Here is a 25,546-nt window from a genome sequence, read left to right on the forward strand (position 1 = left end):
CTAAAATCTAGGTGTAGACAGTGTTCCAATGATCTTTTGGTTTGAGATAATGTTATTCTGGGGACTGCATTTTACAAATAAAACCATTTTAAACTAAATTTTTAGCCTTATTTGAGGTTCCGGTGTAATGTAACTGTGTCTATTTAGAAGTATTGACAGTGTCACCATAATGTTTTTCCCTAGATGAGGAAGATGAAGATGATGTGGTTGCACCAAAACCATTAGTTGAACCTGAAGAGGAAAAAACATTAAAGAAGGAGGAAGAGGAAGAAGGTACCATCTCAAGACATTGACTATGCTGTAAAGAAAGGCATCAGTCTTGGTTTTTTCACTTCTCATTAAGTTGAAATTATTTTTATTTACATTTTACAGTCAATTAACAAAATATAAAATGTGAAAATGTATTTTAAATCTATGCACATTAGGAACAAATTTTCTAACATGATACTCTATTTTTCTTTCTTGGAAAGAATTGGTGTAAGTATGCAGTGCAGAGAACGTATTTATAATTCTTTTCCAGCTGCCCCTCATGAACTTACTGAAGAGGAAAAACAACAGATTTTGCATTCTGAAGAGTTTTTAAGTTTTTTTGACCACTCCACAAGGATTGTTGAAAGAGCCCTTTCTGAGCAAATCAACATTTTCTTTGACTACAGTGGAAGAGATTTAGAAGACAAAGAAGGGTAATGTGAATGTTTAATACTCTGGGTATGAAATATTTGTAATTCAAAAAGTGATCTAAGATTAATATCTGCTAATTGCCTTTATAGAGAGATTCAAGCAGGAGCAAAACTGTCCTTAAATAGGCAGTTTTTTGATGAACGTTGGTCAAAGCATCGTGTTGTCAGTTGTTTGGACTGGTCATCTCAGGTAAAAAAAAATAATGCTTACATTAAGCAGTAATCTTTGTAAATTCTAGTTCTATGCATTTAACCCTTCTATACGTACAGTTGTTACAGATTGTATTTCTAAATGTGTTTCTTCATGCTCTGGAGTTCAGATAAACTAAACAGAGCTGTCAGTCCTTTGTGGAAAGTAGCAAGAGGTTTGTATGATAATGAAAGTCTGGCATATCCATTGCTTATGGACTACTTTATAGAGGTAACTGTTAGCTTACTAAGTAAAGCTTGCTTAGAAGTACTTTTTTTTTTTACACTTAAAAGCAAGTTGTGATGAAAGACAAAATAAGACTAATGAGTACATTAATGCTGTTTTATGAGCTAAGTTGGAAACAACTACAGTTTAAAACTTAAAATTTCTCATTTATATATGATGTATATAATGTAAGGTGGCTTTTGGTTTTTGGTGTTATTTTAACCCTATTTTGGTGAAACCATTAGCTAGTAATCTTGCTCACATTGAGTCTTTTTCACTTATTTTACAGTACCCAGAGTTACTTGTAGCCTCTTACAACAACAATGAGGATGCACCTCATGAGCCTGATGGAGTAGCCCTTGTATGGAATATGAAGTACAAGAAAACTACTCCAGAGTATGTCTTTCACTGCCAGGTATGAGGTTAGGGATGTGTGTTGATGAACTTGGACAAGTACCTTCTTTATGCTTGTCAACAAAGGATTTAATTGGGCTGGCTTTCAAGTTAACCATATGTATTTGCAAACAGATGTTGATAGTTAGAGATTTCAGTTTATAAACATGATGCTGCTTTAGAATTTCTTGCATCATTCAGAATTCAGTCTTAGTTTAGAACTCATTGTTCTTATTTATTTAAAAACCAAAAAACCTTCTTGGTTAATGGCTAAACCACAGAGAAACTCTGTATGTAAGGGGATTGCATGGGACTGTGTACTACTAGAGCTCTTAGTTTACTGAATAAAATAAAGATGGCCTGAGGAGATGAAGCAAGGATGAAAACTGGAAACATATTCCATCAGCTGGAGGTTTTCTAATAGTTTTCTGAAAGATTAAAAACATGCAAGTCTCTGCCATTTTGCCAAGCCTGGGATAGCTGCTTTATTTTCAAAATGCCATCATTCTGAAAAATTACATAGTTGAATCAAAATCTCATGTTGTTGGATTACTGTCAAAGTGCAGATTGCAGAAACAACTTTATTGTATCAAAATGGATTTTCTGAGAAAATTACCAATTAAAATCTTCTGTATTACTGGGCCTTCCCTTGCTAGCAAACTATTCTGGGAGTATTTCAAGTGTATAAATAGGAAAGAAAAGAGGAGGAAAAATTAATTTTATAAATACAAATTAAAACTAAGACTGGGGGTTCACAGAAGGTTTGTGAACCCTTAGATAACTGAACAGTGAAATAGTCTTTCTGAATCTAGGCAAAGAATTTAATGTGGTATTTGGTCCCATTTTCTTTAGTTTTGGACATAATGTCACTGAGTGATAGTTCCTTGTCTAATTTCTTGGTTTTTCTTCCTTTCAGTCAGCAGTGATGTCAGCTACATTTGCAAAATTTCATCCCAATCTGGTGGTTGGTGGCACATACTCAGGCCAAATAGTGCTGTGGGATAATCGCAGCAATAAGAGAACCCCAGTGCAGAGAACTCCACTTTCTGCTGCTGCTCACACGGTAGGAGGTGAAATATCTTCAAGGGCTGTTCCCTGTCAAGATGTGTTTAAACCCTAGGAAACTCTTGTCCAGTGCACTTGATTGATCATGCTTAAACGTTTATGTCCATATTTTGCCAATGCTATCACTGAAGAACTGGGCTATTCATAAAAATCAGAGTGTACTGTATTGTGATCAATCTTTTCTGCTTTGTTAAACAGTTGTGTATTTTCCTGTGTGTTAAACTAGAATTGGTTATTACTTGGAAATTCCTTTTTCTGATAGTGCTTTATATTTCTTAGCACCCAGTATACTGTGTAAATGTTGTTGGGACCCAGAATGCTCATAATCTGATCAGTATCTCAACTGATGGGAAAATATGCTCTTGGAGTCTGGACATGCTTTCCCAGCCTCAGGTAAGGTGGCTTTAGATGTAGTATCTATTCTAGATTAATATATTTTTGAAATTTAATGGTTCTAAAAAAGCAATAACATTTTCCCCATGCACAGAATGATACTTCAGGTAGCTTGGTAAGTACTAGATAAAATAATTCTCCATGCGTGGAATCAAATGCTGTCTGATGATCCTTTTGTATATTTTTATTCCACTTGTGTTAGTGGTGAACTCAATTTTACCAAGAAAACTTTTTTAGTCCTGCCCAATTCTGTCCAAGTAAAACATGAAGAAATAGTTACTATTGAAAAACTCTGTAGATTTTAATATTTCAATTTTTTTTTAAAGTCAGTTGCTGAATTTTTCACTACAGGATAGCATGGAGCTGGTTCACAAGCAGTCCAAGGCTGTGGCAGTGACTTGCATGTCATTCCCTGTTGGAGATGTCAACAACTTTGTTGTTGGCAGTGAGGAAGGCTCAGTGTACACTGCATGTCGTCATGGCAGGTAAATACAAACCTTAATCATTCAAAGGAAATAAAAACTGAAAGAATGAGTCCCTGCATTCTACAGGGACAATTCTAAAATTATTTGAGTGTTTACTTCTTTGTCTTGAAAGAGTTCAGAATAACAGAATATGAATTCCAGAGAGCACTTCTTCCTGAGTAAGAGTTGATTAAAAGCAGAAGTTGCAGTATCGAATGGTGCTGTGCTGTGTGCAGTGACAGGGAGCTGTTTGTGCTGATGAGGGCAGCATAGGTCACTGTAGTTTTATTCATTTGAATTGTAGCAGAGCATTCCAAACTTTGTATCTGTTCTACAGATAATTGTACAGTGGCATCACGCACAAATCTTAAATTGTCTGGCTTTTCTCATGCTGTTCAATCTATTTTGAAATTGTCTGACTGTATCTTATCAATTGCTTTCTTAAATATAATTGAGTGTCCAGGTTTCATCTCAAAAACACATCACTCTTGCTGCACAGCTTTTTGCTTCCAAAATACCCCAAATTGTATCACTTCTGTGTAACATGCTTCCCATCTCTTCCTTCCTTCTTTTTTATCACCTTGATAGGAGACTATTTGGGATATAGTGTTGCTGGTTTATGTCTGAACTTGGTGACTGGAAAGTACATGCAGCTTCTCTTGAGGCAGAGGGGATTTTATGCTCATTCCTGAGGACTGGGTTTTGTTAATTGTATGAGTGGAATTTTTAGCTACTGCTTGGAAACCGATGTAGTTAAATGTGTGGACTGGTACCTGCTGAATGAATCTCTTCTCCCTGTGGTATATTTTGGCACTTAAGGTTAGCAGAAAATAGATGTTGAAGTTAAAATCCATATGAAGTCTGATCCTCTGTGATCCAGTCTTAATGAAGCCTTTTGTAGTGGGGTAATATCCATACAAAGCAACAAAGTGTTCTCTTGGCTGTATTTAAATTGCATTTCAGTGCTATCTGCAGATACACGGTTTCCAGATAAATTAACCTTGGTGTTATATATTCTAAAACAGCAAAGCTGGAATCAGTGAGATGTTTGAAGGACACCAGGGACCAATCACAGGTATCAACTGCCATGCAGCAGTTGGGCCTGTAGACTTCTCACATCTTTTTGTCACCTCTTCTTTTGACTGGACAGTAAAGCTTTGGACAACCAAGGTAATTTAGATAGTTCAGTGGGATTTTTGTAGTTCTTGACACAAGGTGGTGCTATAATGTAAGCTACTTAAAAAACTTCAATAAACTGAAATCAAATCGTGTGTAGCTCTCTAGGTTTTAACAGCAGTGCTACAAAGAGGAGGCAGCTGATAAACAAAACTGTGGTTAACAACATCAAGCTTTGCTCTCAGATTGTACAATCGTGTATATACTTTTTGTCCATTCTGTTCATCCTTTTGCTGTTAGCAACAATTACAATGCAATCAAATGTAAATCATGTTGTAAAATCAGTTGCTTCATATTATGCACAAAGCAGATGTTTTGCTACAATTTTTTGGAGTATAAAGAGACAGCACCAAAACTGAATGCAGTCGAGCTCCATGAGGCTCACAGTTACCACATGTATCATTGCCACTGCCATACTTACCTCTTTCTATGTTAGCCTGATGCCCCAAGGAATACAAAGCAGAGTTAGAATCTCCCAGTAATAATACAAAGTGCTGTCACTGAATTATCATTGGCTTGATTTACAAGATTCCTAATGCATTAAATTTACTCTCTTTTACACAGTTGGCTTGTTACTCATTGCTTTGTAGTATCAGCCAGTAAAAAGGCTGCATGCTTTAGAAAGCTTGCCATATATAATAGCTTTTATTTTTTGGCTGCTTGCAGAGGCATTTTTTTTTTTTAAGTCAAAATATTAATCACTTTTTACTTCTTGCTGATAATGCTGTTGAAGTTTTTTTGCCTTAGCTGTTAGCTTCAGAACTTTGAAGTACAGAGTATGGATATTGCATCGTTATGTTTGTTGGTTTGGGTTTTTTTCAGAATAACAAACCTCTCTACTCCTTTGAAGACAACTCAGATTATGTTTATGATGTGATGTGGTCTCCAACTCACCCTGCTTTGTTTGCCTGTGTGGATGGGATGGGCAGGCTTGACCTGTGGAATCTCAACAATGATACTGAGGTGAGGCAATCAGGTTAACTTCTAAATGTAGCTGAGAAGTGCTTGTAAACTTAGAAGATGATGATGTCAAGAGCTTACTATAGCAATTTGGTGTGGTTTTTTTCATTGTTGTTCCTAAGTATTCTCTAGTTCCAGTGGTTTCTGCATAAACAATACTATTCTTTAATAGTGGGGTTGTAACTCAAATGACTCCCATAATGAATAACAGCAGTAATTAAATTGGCACAAGGGTGCCACACATCTGTCAGTGTAACACTGATCCATGGTGTGAAAGTAGTTATAGCCACCCCCTAGTATGGCCTCTGCAGTCTGTAGTTTAACAGTGTGAGCAGCCCTGTTATCACACACTGCTGCTGTTCCTATTGCTGTAGCAATACTGCAGTGAAATTGCAATCTGTTCCTGAGCTTAGAGAATTGGGGTTTTTTGGTGTTTTCTGGTGTGAGCTATAAACTTGATTATAGTATAAGCCTTTTCTGAGATTTAAACTTGTTGAAGGTGGGTAAGAGGAAAATCTAGACAGATACTTGGTACTTAAATTTTTCTTAAAACTTCATATAGTAGAAAGAACAGTTCTGTAGGAACATAAGCCTATGGCTTCAAATTGGAATTACCTGGTTCTGGCTTTCAGAGCTGGCCTGCCAAAGCAGCTGATTTCATCCTTCCCCTCTGTCATGATCTTTCTTGAGATCCCAGGACTCTTAACTGAATGCATGTCTGTGCCTCCTGTCCAGATGACAGAAGTTGTCTGTTCTTTGGCCAAGGCACAAGATGTGTTGTTTTGGTCATATTGCTGGTGACAGCTTAAGGTCACTCAGCGTCTTTGAGAGCTACATACTCTGCCTCAGCTGAAATGCTGGTCACTTGATACAACACTGAGGGACTAAGTGTTCTGTAGTCTATAACTTACAGAATTCTTGTGCATTTTTAGCAATGTGTTTTAAATGGATACAGGTGCCCACTGCAAGCATTACTGTGGAGGGCAATCCTGCTCTGAACCGTGTGAGATGGACGCATTCGGGGAGAGAGATTGCTGTAGGTGATTCAGAGGGACAAATAGTCATATATGATGTGGGTGAGGTATGTATACTGTGTATTGTGCAAAGTACATTACAAAACACTCCAATTTCTTTGACTTTTACACTTAGCAAGTTGGTTTTGACTTTTTTCCCGTGTTAAGAAGAATGAGGTTTAATTTTTATTTTCAAATCAGTGTTTCCTTTTTGTGTCTACTTCAGATATTGTAGCATAACTTCCTACCATGCCATCTGGCAGCCATTAAAAAAGTAAAAATGTAGTTTTAAGGCCAATGAAAAAGAGGAAAGAATCAATGGTTTTGTTTGTAGAGATTTTTTTTGGTAACTGTGGCACATGTGAATTCTGACCACAGCTTGACAGGTACTCATCAAAAAATGTTGCAGTGAAGCAGCCTTGACTTCATTCTTAGAGGGAAGCTGTTGCTACTGCAAGTATGTGTACTGCAGTAGTATGTAACTGATTTGGTGAGGACATGGCACTAGTATTCCCCTTTGGAATACTGAGGCTGTCTCTCAGATGGACACGTATCACTCGTGCTTGTAATAGTATCATGAGGTCCTTAAGAATACAGGATTCTCAAATTCAGCTCTTTAGTCAGAGCTTTAGATGTTCAGACCGTTTTAAAAGTTACGGTAAATCAAGGCAAATTTTTCTAAAGAATCTCTTTGGAATGTTACCCAAGCCTTCTGCTGTTCAAAATTAGCTCTGTTTTTATCCACCTCTGGGTTTAAATAACATTCTCTCTGTCAACAGCAAATTGCGGTTCCCCGCAGCGACGAGTGGACCCGCTTCGGTCGGACCTTGGCAGAAATCAATGCCAACAGAGCTGATGCAGAGGAGGAGGCTGCAACCCGAATACCAGCCTAGATCTGTGAAAACAGGAGGCAGTGGTAGGCTTGTGAATGATTTCATGCGGATCTTAAAAGTGTAGGAATGTGTCAGTTCAAATAAACAGCTTAAGGGAGGAGTATGTGGATTCAGCTTTGACTTTGGAAGTGTATTAAGATCACTGAGAATCAGATCTTGCATTGTCACTTTTTATATATATAAATTACAAGCACATTCTTGGATTTGTGCAACCTTTAATACAGTTAATTTTGAATTTGCAAGGAACTATCTTTGCTGAAACACTAACCTGGTGTAGATTTGCTTTGGGCTGCTGAAATTTCCACTTTGTAACAGTATCTATTTCTGAAAAGTTTTGTTTCTAAACTAAACTTTCTATAATATACAAACTAACCTTCATTGGGTAGTAAATCTCTGAAATATTCTTTAATTTGAACTCTTCAAATTACCTATGAATTTGCATGCACGTGTTCCAAGTAAGTTTCATTGTTAATCTATAGATAAGCCTCAGACTGTTAGTGGGTAATATGTGAATAAAAATTTGTCTGTAGTTACAAAGTTATTTGATTATATTTGGACCCCAATTAATGAAATACTTATTTAATACCAAGTTGTTCTGTTTGAATTGGTGCATTAAAAAGTGAGATTGGTTCATAAATAAACATTATATGAGCACCTGTCAGCTGCCCTGACCCCTAATCTGTGTCCCCTTAGTACTTTGAGAGTAGAAAGTTCCTGGGAGCTGCTGTTTTCTACTCCTAACTTTTACTTCCTATTGTGACAGTTAGCCCAAAGGAAAAAGGCTGCTGTTCTCCATTTTTCTCTTTTCCAAAGGATAAGGAACTAGATTTTTACTTGATTTCTACTGTATAATGATTTGCATTCTATAGACTAGAGACTTCCTACTAATTTTCTGTAAAAAGAAGTATGTTTTAATTGCTTTTATAACATGCTTACTGAAACAAAATCTTCTTATTGAAAAAGCTTAGAGCTTAGAATGGTTGGAACTTCTGTTAAAGGTTGAATTTTTTAAGTGCATCTTTTTTAGGACATTATGAAATTTTCAGTCAAGACTCGTTTGGGGTTTGGTGGGGCGGGAGTTGTTGATTTTGGTTCAGCTTTTTGGTTTGGGTTTTTTTTTTCCAGGGGGTGGTGGTGTGGTTTTTTTGTTGTTTAAATAGTCTGACTCATTAGGCACTAAACCAGTATTGAGGCCTTTAATTTAGGGCTCTAGGTTTGTTCCTAGTATTCCTACCTGCTACAACCTTATTTTGCCAGGTGTTTTATATGCTTAAAAGCAGGTAATCAGTTTATATTCCTTAATCAGCTTTATGTCCAGAAGTATCCTTACTGTTTCTTCATTTTGTTTTAAGGTTAACTTTTGGTTTATTTTTTTTCAACTTCTCCCTGTCTCGGTTCTGCTGCAAGCAGCTCATAGTGACAAAGGCAGCAGTAGCAGCAGTTCTGTCTTCAAGAGCATCTCTTTTTCATTGGGTTTAAAAGTGAAATTTATTTTGGTTTCCATTGGTGTTTCTCAAAAGTGACAATGCAAAGTGATGCTGTTCAGTTTGTCTGGTATGTCTTCCTCTGTCTTCCTCAACCTTGTGGCAGCAGACATCTGTTCAGTTGAGAAACATGCAAAGTATATAAAGAACAGGCACATCATGTGATGATTTGTACATTTCAGGCACAGGATTTCTTCATGAGTAGGGTGTTCCATTGTCTTGCTGCTTTTTGGGGTTGGTTTGTTTACTGAAATCATTGCATATTTAATGTTACATTTCCTTCAGAGTTACTTTTTTTCAGAAATTCAGTAGGTAAGGCTTTCTTTCAGTGGATTGTGGCATGAACATATAGGTCATATGGCATTTGTTTTATGTAATGTCAACCTTTTAATCATTTTTAACAGAACAATTCTGTATTCATTCCTGCTTGTGTTCCCCCCCTCACCAAATACCTGAATCCAGGTACAAAATGTTGTAAACCCCATACTGGCAACAGTAAAAGACCAACAGTGACACCAGGTAGTGTGAATGATCATCCTGGGAGCCACACTGGCCACTTTTGGACCTGGAAGAAATACAAATGCTTTGTGAAGTCTCCTAAGGCCTTGATCAAGTCAGTCAACAAGCTGTGACTGTGGTTAAACACCAGTGGGTACCTGCAGCTTTGTATCTGTTTAGAAAAGCGCAGAACAAAATAGATACAGGTGAGAGTTCCTGGGAAGTCTGGCTCTGGAAGAATGTACAGAACAGGTGATGCTTTAAACAGGAAAAAAAAGGTAACCAAGATAAAGAGGAAGCCTTCTAATGGGGTTATATATATGCATGTTGCAAAATAGTGATCAAACACCCTAGCTCAATGTATTGTAACCTCTAGCTCACTAAATATTATTCAGTACCTAAGTAATTTGCATCTTGCTTAGAGGCTGGAACTGAAGGAGGGCTTGTCTGGGTTTGCAGTGGTCAGTTTTTGAAAAGCCATTTCTCCATAAGCTGACTAAAAACTTTATGTATTGGCCTGCTGTCACCTGAGCAGGAATATAACAGAACCTCAAATGAGTTTATACCACTGGGATACACTGTGCTCCAGGATGTTTAACCCTGAAACATAAAACTGAAGACCAGGGTTTGTCATCCTTCAGTAAGCAAGGCTGGAAACCCACCCACTTCTCGCTCTCTCTAGGGGCAGTATAACTGCTTTTCCTCTGGGACTGTAGAAATCTCAACTCCACTATCTCCTCTTGACATTTTTTGCATTTAAAAATTACACCAGATAAACATTTGGCAGACATTATGCCAGAAATAATTTGTTTTTTCTTTCTCATCTCCTTTAACTTAGCATTCCATTAGGAAGTCTAAACAGTCACTTTTTCCTATGATGAGTATATAAAGCAAGTTGTTTGTGGGCACTGGGGCTTGGTTTTTTTTGTTTGTTTTACCACTGAAAGATTCTGAAAAAACAAACTAGAATCTAAGACAATGCCTTCCATTTTTTTTACAAAAGGTTTTACATTCTGGAAAAAACCACTCTGAGTAATAAATCCTGGAAAAGTTACTGACTCTGCTAATAACTGGCAAATATCTCATTGTGTTTTAAATACGCTACCATAGAGGCAAGATCTATTTATTACACACTTAGTATTACCATGTATTTCAAGGGAACTCCTTGTTACAAAGTAGTGCTTCAAAATAAAATACTCCATCTAATCCCTGTGTTCTTCTACACCTAGAAGGTAGTACATTGCATTTTAATGCCTTTGTTACTAGCAGTGAAATGCATTTCTTCAGAGGCTGTATTCTCTACATTCATTAAATGGGTGCATTTAATTTAAATTTCAATCTGTGATCCATAATGTGTGGAGAAAAACAAAACTGGGGGCAACTTTTCTAAAACCACGAAGAATAGAACTGACATCTTTTTAAATGTTTTATTGTCACGATTGTTAACAAAACTCCTTCAAAACATTCTGTACATTTCAAACTATTATGAACTGCAATATCCATTATATAAATGTACGTGTATAGATGCCATGATGTCTCTGTACAAAGATGTACAATATGTACAGTAACATTGAATGCAAGCTGTGCAAGGCAAAGTCTAGGCTACAGCTTCATGCCACTGGTTAAAACAAGGCATAGAACCACAGCTTCAATCAGTTCCTTGTGTGCAAATAAACAAATAAATGCAGGTATATATTAATATTAGAAAGGAGTAACTAGATTTGCAAGCTCAGTTCAGCTAGACAACATGCAGCTGACCGGAAAAAATACAGTACTACTCTTGTGAACTTTCTCCACTGCATCACTGGTAGGTTGAAAAATCTTTTCAGGATTCAGCTGCTACTTGGGTGCCCTGAGGTGGTGACAGAAGATCGAAACTTTGGAAGATATAAACCGAATTTATTTTCTATACCAGCAAATGTAGCTGTGGCAAGTCTGTATCCACCTATATGCTCAGGGTTAACAGGAGGAAGATCTGAAATGCGAGTTTTTGGGGTAGGTTCTGATCCAGAAGGTTTCCTGTTTGAAAGAAAAAGAAAATGGGGGGGGAGGGGGAGGGAGGAAGCCGTTAAATAAAGTCTTTTCTTCAGCCTGAATAACTTGACAAAATCTAGAGCAGTAATACTGCTAAAGGTGACCTTAGTGCACTTCTATGGTCAAGTAAAATTGAATTCAGACTGTGATTTAATGGGAAATCAAGGCCAAAACTGAAGTTACATTTTTACTGATAGCTTTGTAAATTCATTCAGGTTCTGTTGACCCAGGGACAATGGACAAAATAACTTGCTATAGTGGAAATAAAAATTTCATTAAGTTAATTAAAATATTAAATAGTTCTCATCTGTTTAGAAGCAGCATGCATGTTCTTCTCAGTTATATAAGGATGGGGGAGAATTACTGCATACTGCAAGCTTTTAAGTACAGGTGCCCAAAGTGGTCCTGTGCATGAAAAAAAAGTTTTGTTTTTTTAAGAGGGCAGGGGTTTATGTGCAAGCTAAAAGGCAAACATTTGACTTACAGGCCTCCAAAATCGATATTGAACCATCGCTGCAGAAGTTCATAAGTGACCAATGTGACACCAAACTGGGGTGAAGATCTGAATACACGAGCTGTTAAATATTACAAATCATAGTGTCAGAGAAAGGCACTTGTCAGGGGAGAAGCTGAACATTTTTAAACTGGGTGTTACATTTTTCAGAATCAGACCTCGTATATACTGCTCTAATTCGAGTCCTTACAAAAGTGAGTGCTCTTTTGCAGACTTGAGGTCAGCTGCAGCATTCAGAGTGTTTCTCACCTCCAGCTCCCTTCCAAAGAGCCGAGGGCCCTTCCTCATGGAGGATCTTCCTAAAGCAGTCAACGACCCCGCTGTATGTTGTCTGACCAGCCCGCGCTGCCACTTGCAGTCTTGTCTTGATGACATCAGCAGGGGTTACCAAAGAAGCAGCAGGCACACCTTTTAGAAGAAAACCACATTTAATTTGCACAAAGAATCTCTTAAAAGATGAAACACTTCTAACTGCAAAATACGACTGCAAACTTTATATTTTCTGCAAGAAGCAGATGTTCCTATAAAGCAAGGTCTAACACTTGGTGCTAATATAAACGTCTGTGCTTGATCCTTTTAAATTTCTTCTAAATCTAAAGGCTATAACTGATAGTAAAGAAAAAAATATTAAGCTATCAGCAGCAATTCTCAACATCTTTTAGAGGTCTGTCACTAACAGTCGTTTCAAACAGATAAAAAAGGTATTTTTAAATTTACATGTATGCTATGTATATACATAGTAAGAGATATCCATGACAAAAATCAGTAGTGGAACCTTTATTTGATAATACTCTACAACATATTTCACCCATTACATAGATGACTGATTTGGGAACTTGAATCCTTCACAGCCATTTGTTAATAAGAGAATTACCACTTAAAACACCTATTCTACCAAAATAAATCTGCTGCTTTTTGAACAGCAAAATGTAGGAGAGATGCTGCCTACTTCAACAGGCAAAGCCATAAAAAGACTGAGGACAAGGAAGGTGTTTCACAAGTCTGCTTAGTACCAACAGCATGAGATTAGCCAGCAGTGATGGAAGAACAACAAATTTCCACTTCCAAGGCACCACTCTTGGCTTTCTAGATAAAGGAGAAAGTTTTCAGAAACGTACTCCACAGTCTAACTGTGTTGTCTGAGATACTTCTGAAGACTGCAAAAATTTCAACCTCCTCAAAAGATGAACCATCTGCTGACTTAAAAATTTTATTTTTGTCTTTTGTTGAAGTTTTAAAATTGGTAAATATTGAATTAAAAGTTTAGCAAGTTACTGATTTGCATAGGTGACCATAAACTCTGAAGTGTTGCTGATGGATTTTAGGAGCTTTTGCAGAAAAATGGAAGCCTACAAGCATACACTAACAGCAACCAAATGCAGTTTTTCCTCTACAGGCAGATCCGTCCTGCCCACACCTAACAGGAACAGATCCAGCAATTGGGAATCTGAGCTTTGCAATTCAGAAAGGAAGATTCCTCTACACATTATAAAACTAGGCCTGCAACATCTACACATATTTTAATAGGGTTCATCACTTACTGTGAGTGACTCAGAAACACTAAACAAAGAGATGCTGTGAAAAAGTCTTTATATGAGATACAAGTTAAATAATAATATTTATATGTGCTTCTCTGAATGCTGTAAGATAGATAATTTTCAACATCAGGCAGCTCTGCATTACTTGAGAATAAACAGGGCTACAAGTCTGGTTTCCTGGCTGGTGTCTCCCTCCCCTCTGGCATGAGGAATGTATCAGCTGGCACCAAGCAGGTGCAGCCACGCTCTGCATCGAGTCCAATATGGGAAACTGCCCTTTACACACAGGCAGCTCATGACTGACCCATCTACAGTGACTCCTTGTCCCTGGAACAAGTAATAAAAGGTCTGCTCAGCCCAGTGATGTTTCTGAACTGCACATAATCCAACCATGATGGAGGGGCTGCAAACACCTGGTTTTCATTCTAGTGATCTAATACTCATCAGCACAGCATCTGGCCATCTGTACCCACATTTTTAAATACCCACCACTACAGGCCACATGTAGTATTTTTACATGTTTTGCCATTTAGAAAAAAAGCTTTTTATAGCAGCTGCTTATTTGCTCTATACTAAGGATTTTTGAGAAGCCTTAACATACTGTAAATTTCAGAGTATAATACTTTAGCTACTTTACAAAACAATGCTCTGTTTTTAGCAATTATGTTTGAACAAAGTTTCCTCGCAGTTATTCAGGAATCTTAAAACTAGATAGACCATTTTCTTCTTAGATTTTATGCTATCTTATGTTCATCAAAGATTCAAATTAGCCTTCAACTCTGAGAGCACAGTAACAAGTAAAACCCCATTGAGACAGACAGATCAAATTTGAGTACAAGTTGCTGAGCTGCATTACTCTGTTTATCCACATTATGCAAATGCAATTAGCTCTCATCAAAATTACATCACCTCCCACTAAGGATAACAGTGATCAAATTTACATCACCTCCCACTAAGGATTACAGCGATCAAATTTAGATTAAATCAGATACAATGGTACAGTACTCTTCCTTTATATGGGGCTACTGAATGAATATTAACTATTACTCACTAAAAGGAAGAAAAAAAAAATACTTCTAGAAAACATTCTGCAAAATTACCTGCAATGGCTCCAGCTGCAAGGAGATTAAGGCCTCCCACACGGCCATTTTCATCAGCAAACATCAGTTTACTGTGAGCATAAACCGGGAAGTAGATGGCAGAAAAGGGAATGTCTCGGAGGAAACATGCTTTGGCACCCTGTCACACAGAAAAGAGACATCATACAAATAGATTTTGTAAATAAAGGTAAAACTGATCCCCAGCAGGCAGCCTGAGGCCGGGAGGTACCAACACTCTTGATCTACCAGGTACATAACATAATGTCTCAGGAAACAAATGTAGAGTTGAACTTGAAACAAGAATAAAGCACATCTAAAGTAAGTTTCTGGAAGAAGATTGAAGGTTCACACCTCATTTCTTTAAGCAATACACAAGCCCTCAATCCCGACATCAGTACCTAGGTTAAATACCTTTTAGATATGATGTGTCAAAACATGGTGAAGAAGGTGACAAAGACCTGTCCTTACATCTTGCTGACAAGAGCCCCCAACCATGAAAGCAGAAAGTCCTTGCATGCCATTATTTCCACCACACACAAAAGCACTACTAAAATATTGGTGAGGACTCTTAAGACCTCATAGTGATCATCAGATCATCATCTGGCCAACTGAAGAAGCTGCACTGGAAGGCACAAGAGGGAAACTGCTGCAAAATGGGAGTCTTCTAGTCAAGGGAAGATGCAGGCATAGAAAACTAGTGGGCCATGACAGTACTGCAAGGAGTAGCTCCTGGCCACAACCTGGCATTTGAGAGTTCCTCCTTTGTAGCCACTGCACCACTGTAGGAACAGTGGAATACTCATCATAAACTATATATAATCTTATTTTAGTAACTTCAGTCGTGAGCCAACTAAAATTACTCCTTCCGTTCAAAGCTCAAATAAATTTTTTGGATCTGTCCAAAAAAAGCTCATTTGCATATTTAACAGCATGCACGTTACAAAACAACCACTCCTGGCTGAAATACTCAACCAGAATACTCCAAGCCAGCAGCCTCCACACCTGAGGCCATCCACCCAGGAGTAATAGTAATATTACTTGTTGTAGTAATAAACAGCACTCATTACAAACTTCCTATGTCTCAAGCCAAAGACCTGACAGAGAGAAACTTGTCCCTTCAGTGATTTTTCATGAAGATACTTCTTGCTCTAAAATGAGTTCTTTCAGTTATACACAAATGATAATGCAATTCTAAAGAACAGTGGATTTTTAGTAAGATCAGCTGTTTAAGGACTGCAAACAGTGATGGTGATTTGGTCCCATGTACCAGAACACCTATGATTTATAGGGAATGTAATGGTCATGAATCCCATCTATTGATTCAAAACAAAAGCTTCAGCTGTAAAAATAAATGTGCACGTTTTTATAGCATTATTGCAGGTCTATGGACAGATCATGTACAGCAGTGTTTTGTAAGTGCACAGCTGCTGTAACTGCTGAATGTACATATTACCCCTTGCACTGGAAGAAGATACAGAAAGAAATACTCTTCCTTGTTTAAGAAAACTAATAGCTTCTGCTCCATTACACCTGATCTGTAATGATGGTAGTAAGTACACCTGCAGGGAAGGAATCTGTTGACTGTCATTCTGCTGCAGTACAGTACAGTACAGTATGGGTCTTTTTTAAGTGGAACTCGTTATTGACAAATCCTACCACTTAACTTCTTAAAAATCTGAATCCTACTAAACTCCACTACTGTTTCACTGATGTCAAATTATTGAGACAAACAGAATATCCTGCTGCAAAGATAACAACAGAGATAACAGATTCAAAATAAATGTAAGGAAAACACACAGGGAAAGCTAAAGAAACTTTTCACAAAACCCCACCAAATGAAATGATCAGTGCCAGAAGCCAGCAGGTCTGCAATACAGGACTCCCTGCAGCTTGGCATAAAAGCCTAAAGGATAGAATGGGGGAGTATCTTTTTGTATCCCACTGCCATTAATATAGAAGTGGGTTTTCTTCAGTTTTCCACTGTGGGGCTGCCCTGCAGGAAGAGATTGGTTTTAAGTTCAAAAGGTTTTTTCGGTTTTAACAGTTTTTGTTTCTACAAGGTACAAGTTTAGCATAAAACATACAACAATGAAGCCACTCATAGCAGAAATACATACCTTATAAAGACCAAGAAGGCCTAAATCTTTTATAACAGAGAGGGCACTGACTCTGGGTCCTGTGGTGATTTCCCCTGCTACCTGCAACCGGATCTTGACAATCTCCAGGGGATTAGTGAAGATGACCTGGGAAGCTCCTGCCTGCAAGCCCAAAGACAAAGAATGTTCAGTGTTTTACCAGAGCACGTGGCAACAGGTTGATGTTTGCAAGGTGCTGAGTGCTTCTCACTGCACTGCCTGATATCCTCATGTACAAGTAGATGAGAGATATTTAATTAAACACCTGTCTGGAAGTTAAAAGCCCTGAATCAGAAAGCATAGAACTGTATGAAATAAAGTTTGACGTCTTCATGCTTATAATACACAGAGGTTTATTAACTCAGGTTGTCTTTGCTTTTCTCCTGGACATCACTTTTCAGTAGTCTAGGCTGTGTTTGAAGGTCTGTCAGGTATTACACAAAATACGAAGCATTAGATTAGACTTCCACTACCATAGAATCAAACACATATAAAGAATACCTTATGTTTATTCAATAACAATCTATCACTGATGTGTAGACACGTATTTGCATTTAGTAGTGATGTTATTTAAAGGTAAATCTGAAGTAATGATGTAATCTTAAATTATCAGAAAAGGTGTTTGGGGTTTTATTCAGCAGCCTCTAATAATCCTAAATGGAAACAAAATATAAAAGAGTAGCATTTCAAAATATGGAAGAGTTACACCTCAAAATATGATACCAGATAGAAAGGGGAGTTGTAACTTTCCCTGAGCTGAGCATGGCAGATTTTACATGCAGGAAATTTTCTGTTAGCGGTGCTGAAGGTGCAAACCCTCTGGATCCTAGCAGCAGTGTTGTGGAGCTGCCTCACGTTCTACACTTTAACCAAAGACTTTCAAAGAATTGTGTTTCAGATTTGAGAGAGATTCAATATGACAGTTCAGTTTCTGAAGCATGTAAACCTACTTAAAATGACATGTTTAGATTTCTCCCTGGTTTGCTGTAGGTACTACCATTCACTTCTCTAGAAGTGTGTGGTTCATCACAAAACAGCTAAAGTTCATTAAACTTTCTTTCCCCCCTCTTTCTAAACCACCTTTTTTCATTTAAAAATTAAAACTAGTTTCTTAAAATTTATGGCATATAAATACTTGCATACAGCCAACTTTAAAAGTATTTCTATCGCAATTTAAAAACTTCTCTTAATCCCGATATATTCCTCCAACCCATCAAATTTTAGTGAAGGAAAAAGATGCAGAATATCTGCAATTAAGGCTTTTTCCACTTCTAAATTGCCCAGGAAATAAACTCTCTTTGTGATGCTGCGGGCATCTGTGTGAAGGAAAAAAATCACTTGTCTGCTACAGCACCTCCTGGACTGCATATGTGGTTCTCTCTGCTAATTGATTCCAAACTAATGAACATAAATCCTCTCTGCCTTTAACACAATCTTTCTCTCTTCAGCAGCAGGCAGGATAAACTTGAGATTAGCCCTGAAGCATGGCTTAGAATTTGGTAACTTGAATTATTCTAGACCTGAGACAAAAGAGCATTGGAAATCTCAACAGCTCTTATTAAGAATCCAAGCACCTGGGTAGTAGCTACAGGATAGGGGGCATGAAACATCAAAATGTTCACTGACTGAGCATCAGATGAGTTCCTAACCTTTACTGAGCACACTGCCATCCTTCTGTTGCAAGCTCAGTTTATTACTTCATCCAATACTTATATTTAAAATCACCATTTGTATGGCTTTACTAAGCCATAAACCCAAACAGTGGGAGATTAACCCCTGCGTTTGATTAATTATCTCCACTTTAGTAGTTACTGCTTGTAACACTCCACTCAAATAACTGGTTTAGTTTGTTAACCTTCACTTTATTCCCTCACTTCTTCAGCCCTCCAAAAGAAAATCAAAGCCTACTTTTTTGTGGACATTTACTGCAACCATCAGGAAGATCACTGGAACTCCCAGCCCAGCCAACCTGATCCCATCTTCTCTGTTCCTTCGCTGCATCGAATTTACTCAGTTACCTGACACCACTTGTGTCCAAAGCTACTCTTCAGACTCTTTACAACTCATCTCATTTTTCCTTCACAGTTCATACACGCCTACCCATGTAAGAAGAAACGTCTGTCAAATGGCAAAGCTCCAATCTAAACGAAACTTAAAAAACATTAATCTGTAAAGTTCTACTAAACAATAATGGATTTTATTGTTCGTATTGCATTAAACAGAAAACCATTTCCAAATGTTTATTGTTTCCCTACATAATTTTAAAAAGTAATTTCGTAGATAAAATATTAGGCAGAATGTTCTTACTACATAATACAATGTATTAAAGAAAAAACCTAATAACTTCAAATTTAGACACTAAGCTAGAAATTCAGTCTTTCTAGACAATACACGCTACACATCTATTAAATATGCATTCTTTGTTTACATACATATATGAAATTCTAGTTTTTATTTTTAATATTCTAAATTAGCACATCCTGCAGAGCAGCCAAAATAACTCTTCCCATTTGCCTAACACCCACCACAGAAACACAAATAGGCCAATTCGTAAACATTTCCATTTTCTACACTGAATTCAGTCTTCCTGTAATTAACATTCTCCTCTCCTTGGTGCACAACTGCCTACCTTTAAAATCAGCAACAGGCCTCTTCTGATACAGAAATTAAGAGAAGACTCTAAACACAACATATTTTAATAATTTAGTAGTAATACTGGTTATATATACAGTGTCATGGATTGCATTTTGCTAATACAGCATCATATACTGCAACAATATTTAAACCAAAATATGACTTGATGACTGGGGTACTACAAATAAAATATAAGGAAAACCCCAATATACAGTTGTATAACCAGCAGAAAGCCACTTGAAAAGTTCTTTAATCATATTAACATTTTGAACAGTGAGTATTCACAGTGCTGACAAACTTCTCAACAGGCAGCTTTCTCAAAAACAGCCACAGCTGTCAAGATGCCCAGTTAAACATTCCCTGACATCACTATCTACTTGTACCCAAGTCTTAGCTTTTCATACTGTTACACTTTGGAGCTTGGCAAACTTCTCTGTGCAGCACTGAATTCACTGGAGCTGCACAAATGTGTCAGGTCCTTAGGTGTATTGCACAGACAGGTAAGAAAAGCATTGATTTTTATACAGAACAGGCAACACAAGAAAACTTACTTTTTCATTTTAAAAAATGTTTGTTTGCTTGCTTCAAGTGAATGGTTGCCTGAGGAAGAAAGTGTGAGGTGGAGGAGAGCACTGCCTGGGAGCAGAGGAAGAGCACTCCTCAGAAAAAAGGTGCAGGGGAGAATGACACAAAGTATCTCCAAATAAAAATGAACTGGCAGTGTGCAGAGTTGGAACACAAATCTCCACGCTTCTATGCAAGTCACTGGCAATCATCATCATTCTTTTTCAAAATGCCTTGCTTCAGCTGTCAGCTACCTATGTTAAATACACACTCACGTGTACACACAGAAGTATATATCACAGTCCTTGAATTTCTTGTGGAGAAGGCACACTAAATCTAGATTTACCCCCCCACAAAAACCTCCCTTCACACATAAATTACAACAGACACTTTAAAAAAGGTTGACAAATTTGTTTCTGAATGGAGGTTATTCATACACATCAAGAATACCAGTAATAAAAGCTTCTACTTAACCTTAATGTCATGTAAAATAACTCTACAAGGAGCAAATAAAGGAACTAAATCTGACAGCAAAGGTTATGAGAGAAAAGATGTAGTTTGAGATCCCACAGCAAACGCCCCATGACATGCCAAAGGCTGAAGGAAATACACAAATGACCCTGCAACATGAGACCTCTTGCCCTTTCCAATTCTACCCGAGAGGCAAAAGTTACAAAGGGGGAGAGGCCTATTTCAAGCCCTTCCTTCCTTCCTTTTTGAAACCACCACATCCTGGACCACAACTATGACCCAAACAAGCAGCTAAAATAAGATGTCACTTAAAACAGTCTGGTTTAAAAACATCAAAATTACTTGCACTTCTTCCCCAAGGCAAAGCCATTGCTGTTCATGCACCTACAGAAAGCTTACTGTCACTTTTACTACCCAATAAATTTCTCCCTAAATTTAAGCATCCACAGTTGAAATCAAGACAAAGCAGTACAGTTTAGTTCTGCTTCTAACCTTATCTGTTTCAAGTATATTAAAAGAAGTAGAATATCTTCAGGATTTTGAAGGAAAAGTACTGAAAGCTGTATTTCCATGTTTTTGTGTTTGTTAAATAAAACCACTAACAAAATTAGTTTTTCAAAAACAAATGACACATTTCCTATTGCCTGATAAGCCTATATACATGTTTGTGTGTATCAGTACACATAAAAATTATTTTTACAAATACACCAAAATATTTGGACTAATGTTACTTTGAATATTTAAACATACAAGAGTTTTTAAACCAGTGGTAAATTAGGATACCTCTCTACATGTATGTGCAGACATACATGCACCCCATCCTAATCATCAGCACACATGTGGCCTACACCTCCAAGAAGAGTTCTCAGACCTTTCCTGCCTGGCATCCAACGTCCTTTTCCTCCTTGCAGCACAAATGGGAAACATCTTTCTGATGAAACAGGGCTCATCCATTCAAAATGCTAAGCACCAGGCACTGATGGGAAGAATCCAATTTTTTCCTGTGTAACTCATAGGGATTACAGCTGCAAATCACAGCAAATTTTGTCTCCTGTAACAGTACTTATGAATCAATTACACAGCACTACACATCTATGTCAGCATCGCTCCCCAGCTGAGGACCAAGAGCTGCCCTGCAGCACCCTGCCCTTCACCATGTACTCACATGTGTCACGCCTGTAACCCCTTTGGGAAGCACTGTCCCTACCAGGTATCTGCTCACTGCTTCCCGCTGCTGCCGGGATACAGGAAAGCACCGCCGAAGCCTCACCCACTCCCCCTGCAACTCAAAGCTAAGGGCAGCTGGAAGCTCCAAAGGCAGGAATGCAGGCTCATCGCTGAATTACGATCAAATGTAATTCAATTAATAGCAGTAACAGTAGGGAAAGAAACTGTTTTCTCTGAAGATGCTTAGGTGTGTATCGCGCTGCTGCTGCTGACCAAAGCAGCATCCCCTGGGGAAGGCAGGAAGCCGGGTATCGGTTTCAGCCACCAGGGACCGGAGCCCTTTCACTGACAGGGATGACCCGACCGCTGCCACACGGAGCTGTTCTGAGGATTTCAAACACAGCCACAGCTTGGGAGCAGCTGGGACTGTGCGGGCGCTGAGAGAGCAGACCCTGCACTTCCCAATGACATTTTCCTGGCTGGCAGGCAGGTTTCCCGCAGCACAGGGCACGGGCTGCTTGCGGGAGGTCCCTGCCCCGCAGCAAGGAAGAAAAAGCCAAGAGAGGGGCAGCTGAGCTACGGACTTCGCATGCGGCTGCCAGAACAAAGACGTTTCCTCTGACTGGGAACGGGAGGTTTTTTCCATAACCTTAAAGGAGTCGAGAATAACTGGAGCCTGGGAAGTCAGATTTTGGGCAAAGAGACCCAGTTTCTTGGAGTTCCCATTTCTGGAGGAGGCACATGTCTGTGGGCAGCCTCTCTGCTCTATGGTATAGCACTTCTTGCAGACACTCCAGAGCTGAGGATACTGAAGAGCTCTGGAGGGTCGAGAGTCACTGCTGTCCTAATGTCAAAGGTTTCACCTGTCCCCATGTGTGGGTGTTTTAATACTGTAACATCATGGGGAGGCTTTGATAGGGCACTGCCATCAGAAGGAGAATTTGGTAGGTCTGCTGGACCCAAGATGCCTCCACTTCCTCACAAAAATTTTATTTTGTTCCTGGTTGATTGAGGACTGTGGCAATGCACAATGTGCTTTTGTATGGCTCACAAAATGGTGGGCCTTGCAAGGTCAGTTAGGCCTCTGCTGGAAACTACAAAATGACCAAAAATATGGCTTGCTCATCCACTATGAGTTCCATACCAGATTTATTAAAAAGGGCATTGGAAATCAGAAGGTTCAACACTAAACACAGGAAAGTGATGGTCAGAGACAGCACTAAGTATATTTCTGAGAATTATATATGGGCATAATTCTGTTTCTTCTGAGGGTATAACCAGGTGAAAAGCATGTTTTGAATTTAGACTATATTTACAGTGTAGTTCTCACAAAATATTTCTGTGCCGAACAACAAAGGCAAGCCACAAAAAACCAAGTTACCCAAATCCAGATGCTGAAAATAATTTGGTATGTATGACACTCAAACAGTAACCCATCATTTTACACTAACAGAAAGCAAAGGAATAGAATACAGGAAAATCAGAGCAAAAAGGTAGCATCACCCAAACAGAAAGTCTTGCATGGCCCAGCACATAGAAATGGACCAAGCTTACTTGTGGCACTACCTCAGATGTAGCTGTTGGTTATGTCTTACAGCATTTTGTAGAAAACCAGTCTACAATGGACACCAGCACTGCAAAGATCAGTATTATTTCCAAGCAAGTCAGCAGAGAATACAGCTGGGACTGAGGACCAGAAAGACTGACACACCAACTTGCTACTGCTGCAGTCAGCTGATACTTTCAGACTTTTAAGAACAAAATTCACAGGCTTGCCAAGAGACTGAAATTGTTGAAATGGAACTAGAGCAGCAGTACAGACAGAAAAGTCATCAACCAGTAGGACATCAGATGATCCAGAGGAGGCTGCAAAGAAATGAACATCCCTGTGGTTGCTAAACTGTGGCCAACTCCTCTCCCACAAAGGCCAACTTTGTTTAGAATTCTCCCAGACTGAGTGAAGAAAGTATTCTCTTGAAAAAGGAGACGACAATAGCAGCTAAGACAGTACAGCTGGAGGAAAGGGTTGTGTCTGGACAGATTATAAATCTGCTCAGTTTCACAGAAACATCCAAATCTCAACTGAAACTCAGATTTCTCCCCATTTTTTGCATGTTCAGAGAGGAAGATATTTTGACAAAGGAGTACCTACCAGCAACCAGGAAAGCTTCTAACGTAGACTGAATTTAATATTACACATTTCAGTCCAAAGCAATGTAAAATAATGAAGCTTATTATCAGATGTTGGATTTTAATTATGAACTTAACCACAACACAGAGATAAACACTAATGATTTATATTAATTTCTATTAGAAATGACCTGTATGCTTTCTGTGTTATTAAGCTTTCCAGAAAAAGGTTACTTTTTTGCTAGCTACACATCACAGCTGCTTTCTCACATTTCTCAGAAAATACTTTGTACACTGACAGGTGAAGACTCAAGCATGTCCCAGGCTGACAAATTCAATCAGGCAGAACTATAAGCAGCCTCCCTTCAGGGCTGCTTCTTTGAATTAAAAGTTTGCAGAGGTCAACAACCTTTCTGCCCCAGGTTTTGTTGTAAGCTGAGGAGGTTTTATACCAGCCTGTCAGCCTACTCAACTGGAAGTTATTAGTGTTCTCTGCTACAAAAGAAACCTAACACAAGCCTTAAACATTTTATAGGTTTAACAGTTGTTGGAGGATCCCACAAGTTAAATTAGCCAATGTGCAAAACAACAACAACAAAAAAAATCTACCAAATATAAATTCAAACCACTTACAGATTGGTAAGAGATGCACTGAACTCCAGCCCTCAGTGACAACACAGTTTTGAACTCTATTTATGTGTGGATGTAGTTAGCATCTCAAGTAAGGTAGTTACATCTTATATGAAGTCATTTAAACAGAAAATTCAAGCATACCTTTTACATGAAAGATAAAAGTAAACTGATTCAGGTTTTCCACATCTTGTCAAACAGAAAAAGTTCACAAAGAGCTCATTGAAGAGGCTATTTCTTTACTTTCTTAAAATCTTCAGCAAGAAATAGATCTTCTTAAACTGTTCTACCTCCCCTGCTGCCCCACCAAAGGAAATGCAAATATGATGGGTTCATACATTCTCAAGGATTACCTGTATCTTTCCAAACTGAACTGACCACGAATGCCAACCCAAGCAAAGTACAGAAAGGCAGAAAAGACATCTTAGCTTTAGCCTGTTGTGAATAAAGCCACTGCTGAATCTGCAAGTCAGAAACAGGGCCTAAAGAAGCTGTTCAAGCACATAAGGGAACTCAACTCACAAGTATGCAAAGCTTTCCAAGCAGCAGTAGTACACCTCTTTAGTTCTCATGACTGGGAGAAAAAAAAAGACTTCTGTTCAAATCAACAAAGCACACCCATTAAGTATCATTCCAGGCACACCCGTTAGTTATCATTCCAACTATACTGCACAAGAGAATCAGTTTTTTCAAGGAAAACAGAAAGGATACTTACACAGCCTCCAGCAAGGACCTCTGCAAAGAATGGAATGGAACCATCTTTCCTAGTAAATTTGTCTCTGACAAAGTCATTAACCTAATAAAGATACAATACACATTACACACAATTTTAAGTTATTTTTCCTCTTTATTAACACATTTCAAGTACATACATAACCATATATATTAGAGAGCTTGTAAGTGGTCATCTTTCACACATTTTAGGAAATAAATCCTGTGTATGTTAACAAACAAAAGGATGCCAGAAAAAAAAAAAAAAAGATACGTACAGTTAGCTTAATAGCCTTTTCTGGAGCAACACCTATCAGCTGAGGTAACAAGCCTATAGAAACAAAGACATCATAAGGCAACATTATCTTCCTAATACAGAAACTAGTATTTTATAAGAGCTCTACAGAAATGCCTCTCTGTACATCGGATATCCTTTGAGAGGGATGGCATTTATGTATGGGATGCTGCTAGAGCACTGCATATT

The 25,546-nt window shown here is 38.2% G+C and overlaps 2 protein-coding genes across 5 annotated transcripts in view; one reads left to right on the forward strand and one right to left on the reverse strand.

The window, feature by feature from the left end:
• DYNC1I2 (dynein cytoplasmic 1 intermediate chain 2) overlaps positions 1-11,071 on the forward strand; it is a 31,244-nt gene extending 20,173 nt beyond the window's left edge. For 2 of the 4 annotated variants that reach the window (XM_008505114.2, XM_030454238.1), the window contains exons 6-16: positions 184-273; positions 521-683; positions 771-870; positions 1,385-1,510; positions 2,405-2,551; positions 2,833-2,946; positions 3,298-3,431; positions 4,436-4,580; positions 5,409-5,549; positions 6,502-6,627; positions 7,339-7,983. In XM_008505114.2, coding sequence (XP_008503336.1) covers positions 184-273; positions 521-683; positions 771-870; positions 1,385-1,510; positions 2,405-2,551; positions 2,833-2,946; positions 3,298-3,431; positions 4,436-4,580; positions 5,409-5,549; positions 6,502-6,627; positions 7,339-7,452 — 1,400 coding nt within the window. In that variant the 3' untranslated portion in view covers positions 7,453-7,983. Of the gene's footprint in view, positions 1-183; positions 274-520; positions 684-770; positions 871-1,384; positions 1,511-2,404; positions 2,552-2,832; positions 2,947-3,297; positions 3,432-4,435; positions 4,581-5,408; positions 5,550-6,501; positions 6,628-7,338 lie in introns of all 4 variants that reach the window. The other 2 variants (XM_030454237.1, XM_030454239.1) reach the window with 2 other exon arrangements.
• The window catches only part of SLC25A12 (solute carrier family 25 member 12), a 47,601-nt gene continuing 32,904 nt past the window's right edge, over positions 10,850-25,546 (reverse strand). The window contains exons 12-18 of the mRNA XM_030454236.1: positions 25,341-25,393; positions 25,067-25,147; positions 16,738-16,878; positions 14,621-14,759; positions 12,232-12,390; positions 11,953-12,043; positions 10,850-11,453 (exon numbers count right to left, since the gene is read on the reverse strand). Coding sequence (XP_030310096.1) covers positions 11,267-11,453; positions 11,953-12,043; positions 12,232-12,390; positions 14,621-14,759; positions 16,738-16,878; positions 25,067-25,147; positions 25,341-25,393 — 851 coding nt within the window. The 3' untranslated portion in view covers positions 10,850-11,266. The remainder of the gene's footprint in view (positions 11,454-11,952; positions 12,044-12,231; positions 12,391-14,620; positions 14,760-16,737; positions 16,879-25,066; positions 25,148-25,340; positions 25,394-25,546) is intronic.

The sequence above is a fragment of the Calypte anna genome, chromosome 7, assembly GCF_003957555.1.
Source record: "Calypte anna isolate BGI_N300 chromosome 7, bCalAnn1_v1.p, whole genome shotgun sequence".
Lineage (NCBI taxonomy): Eukaryota > Metazoa > Chordata > Aves > Apodiformes > Trochilidae > Calypte > Calypte anna.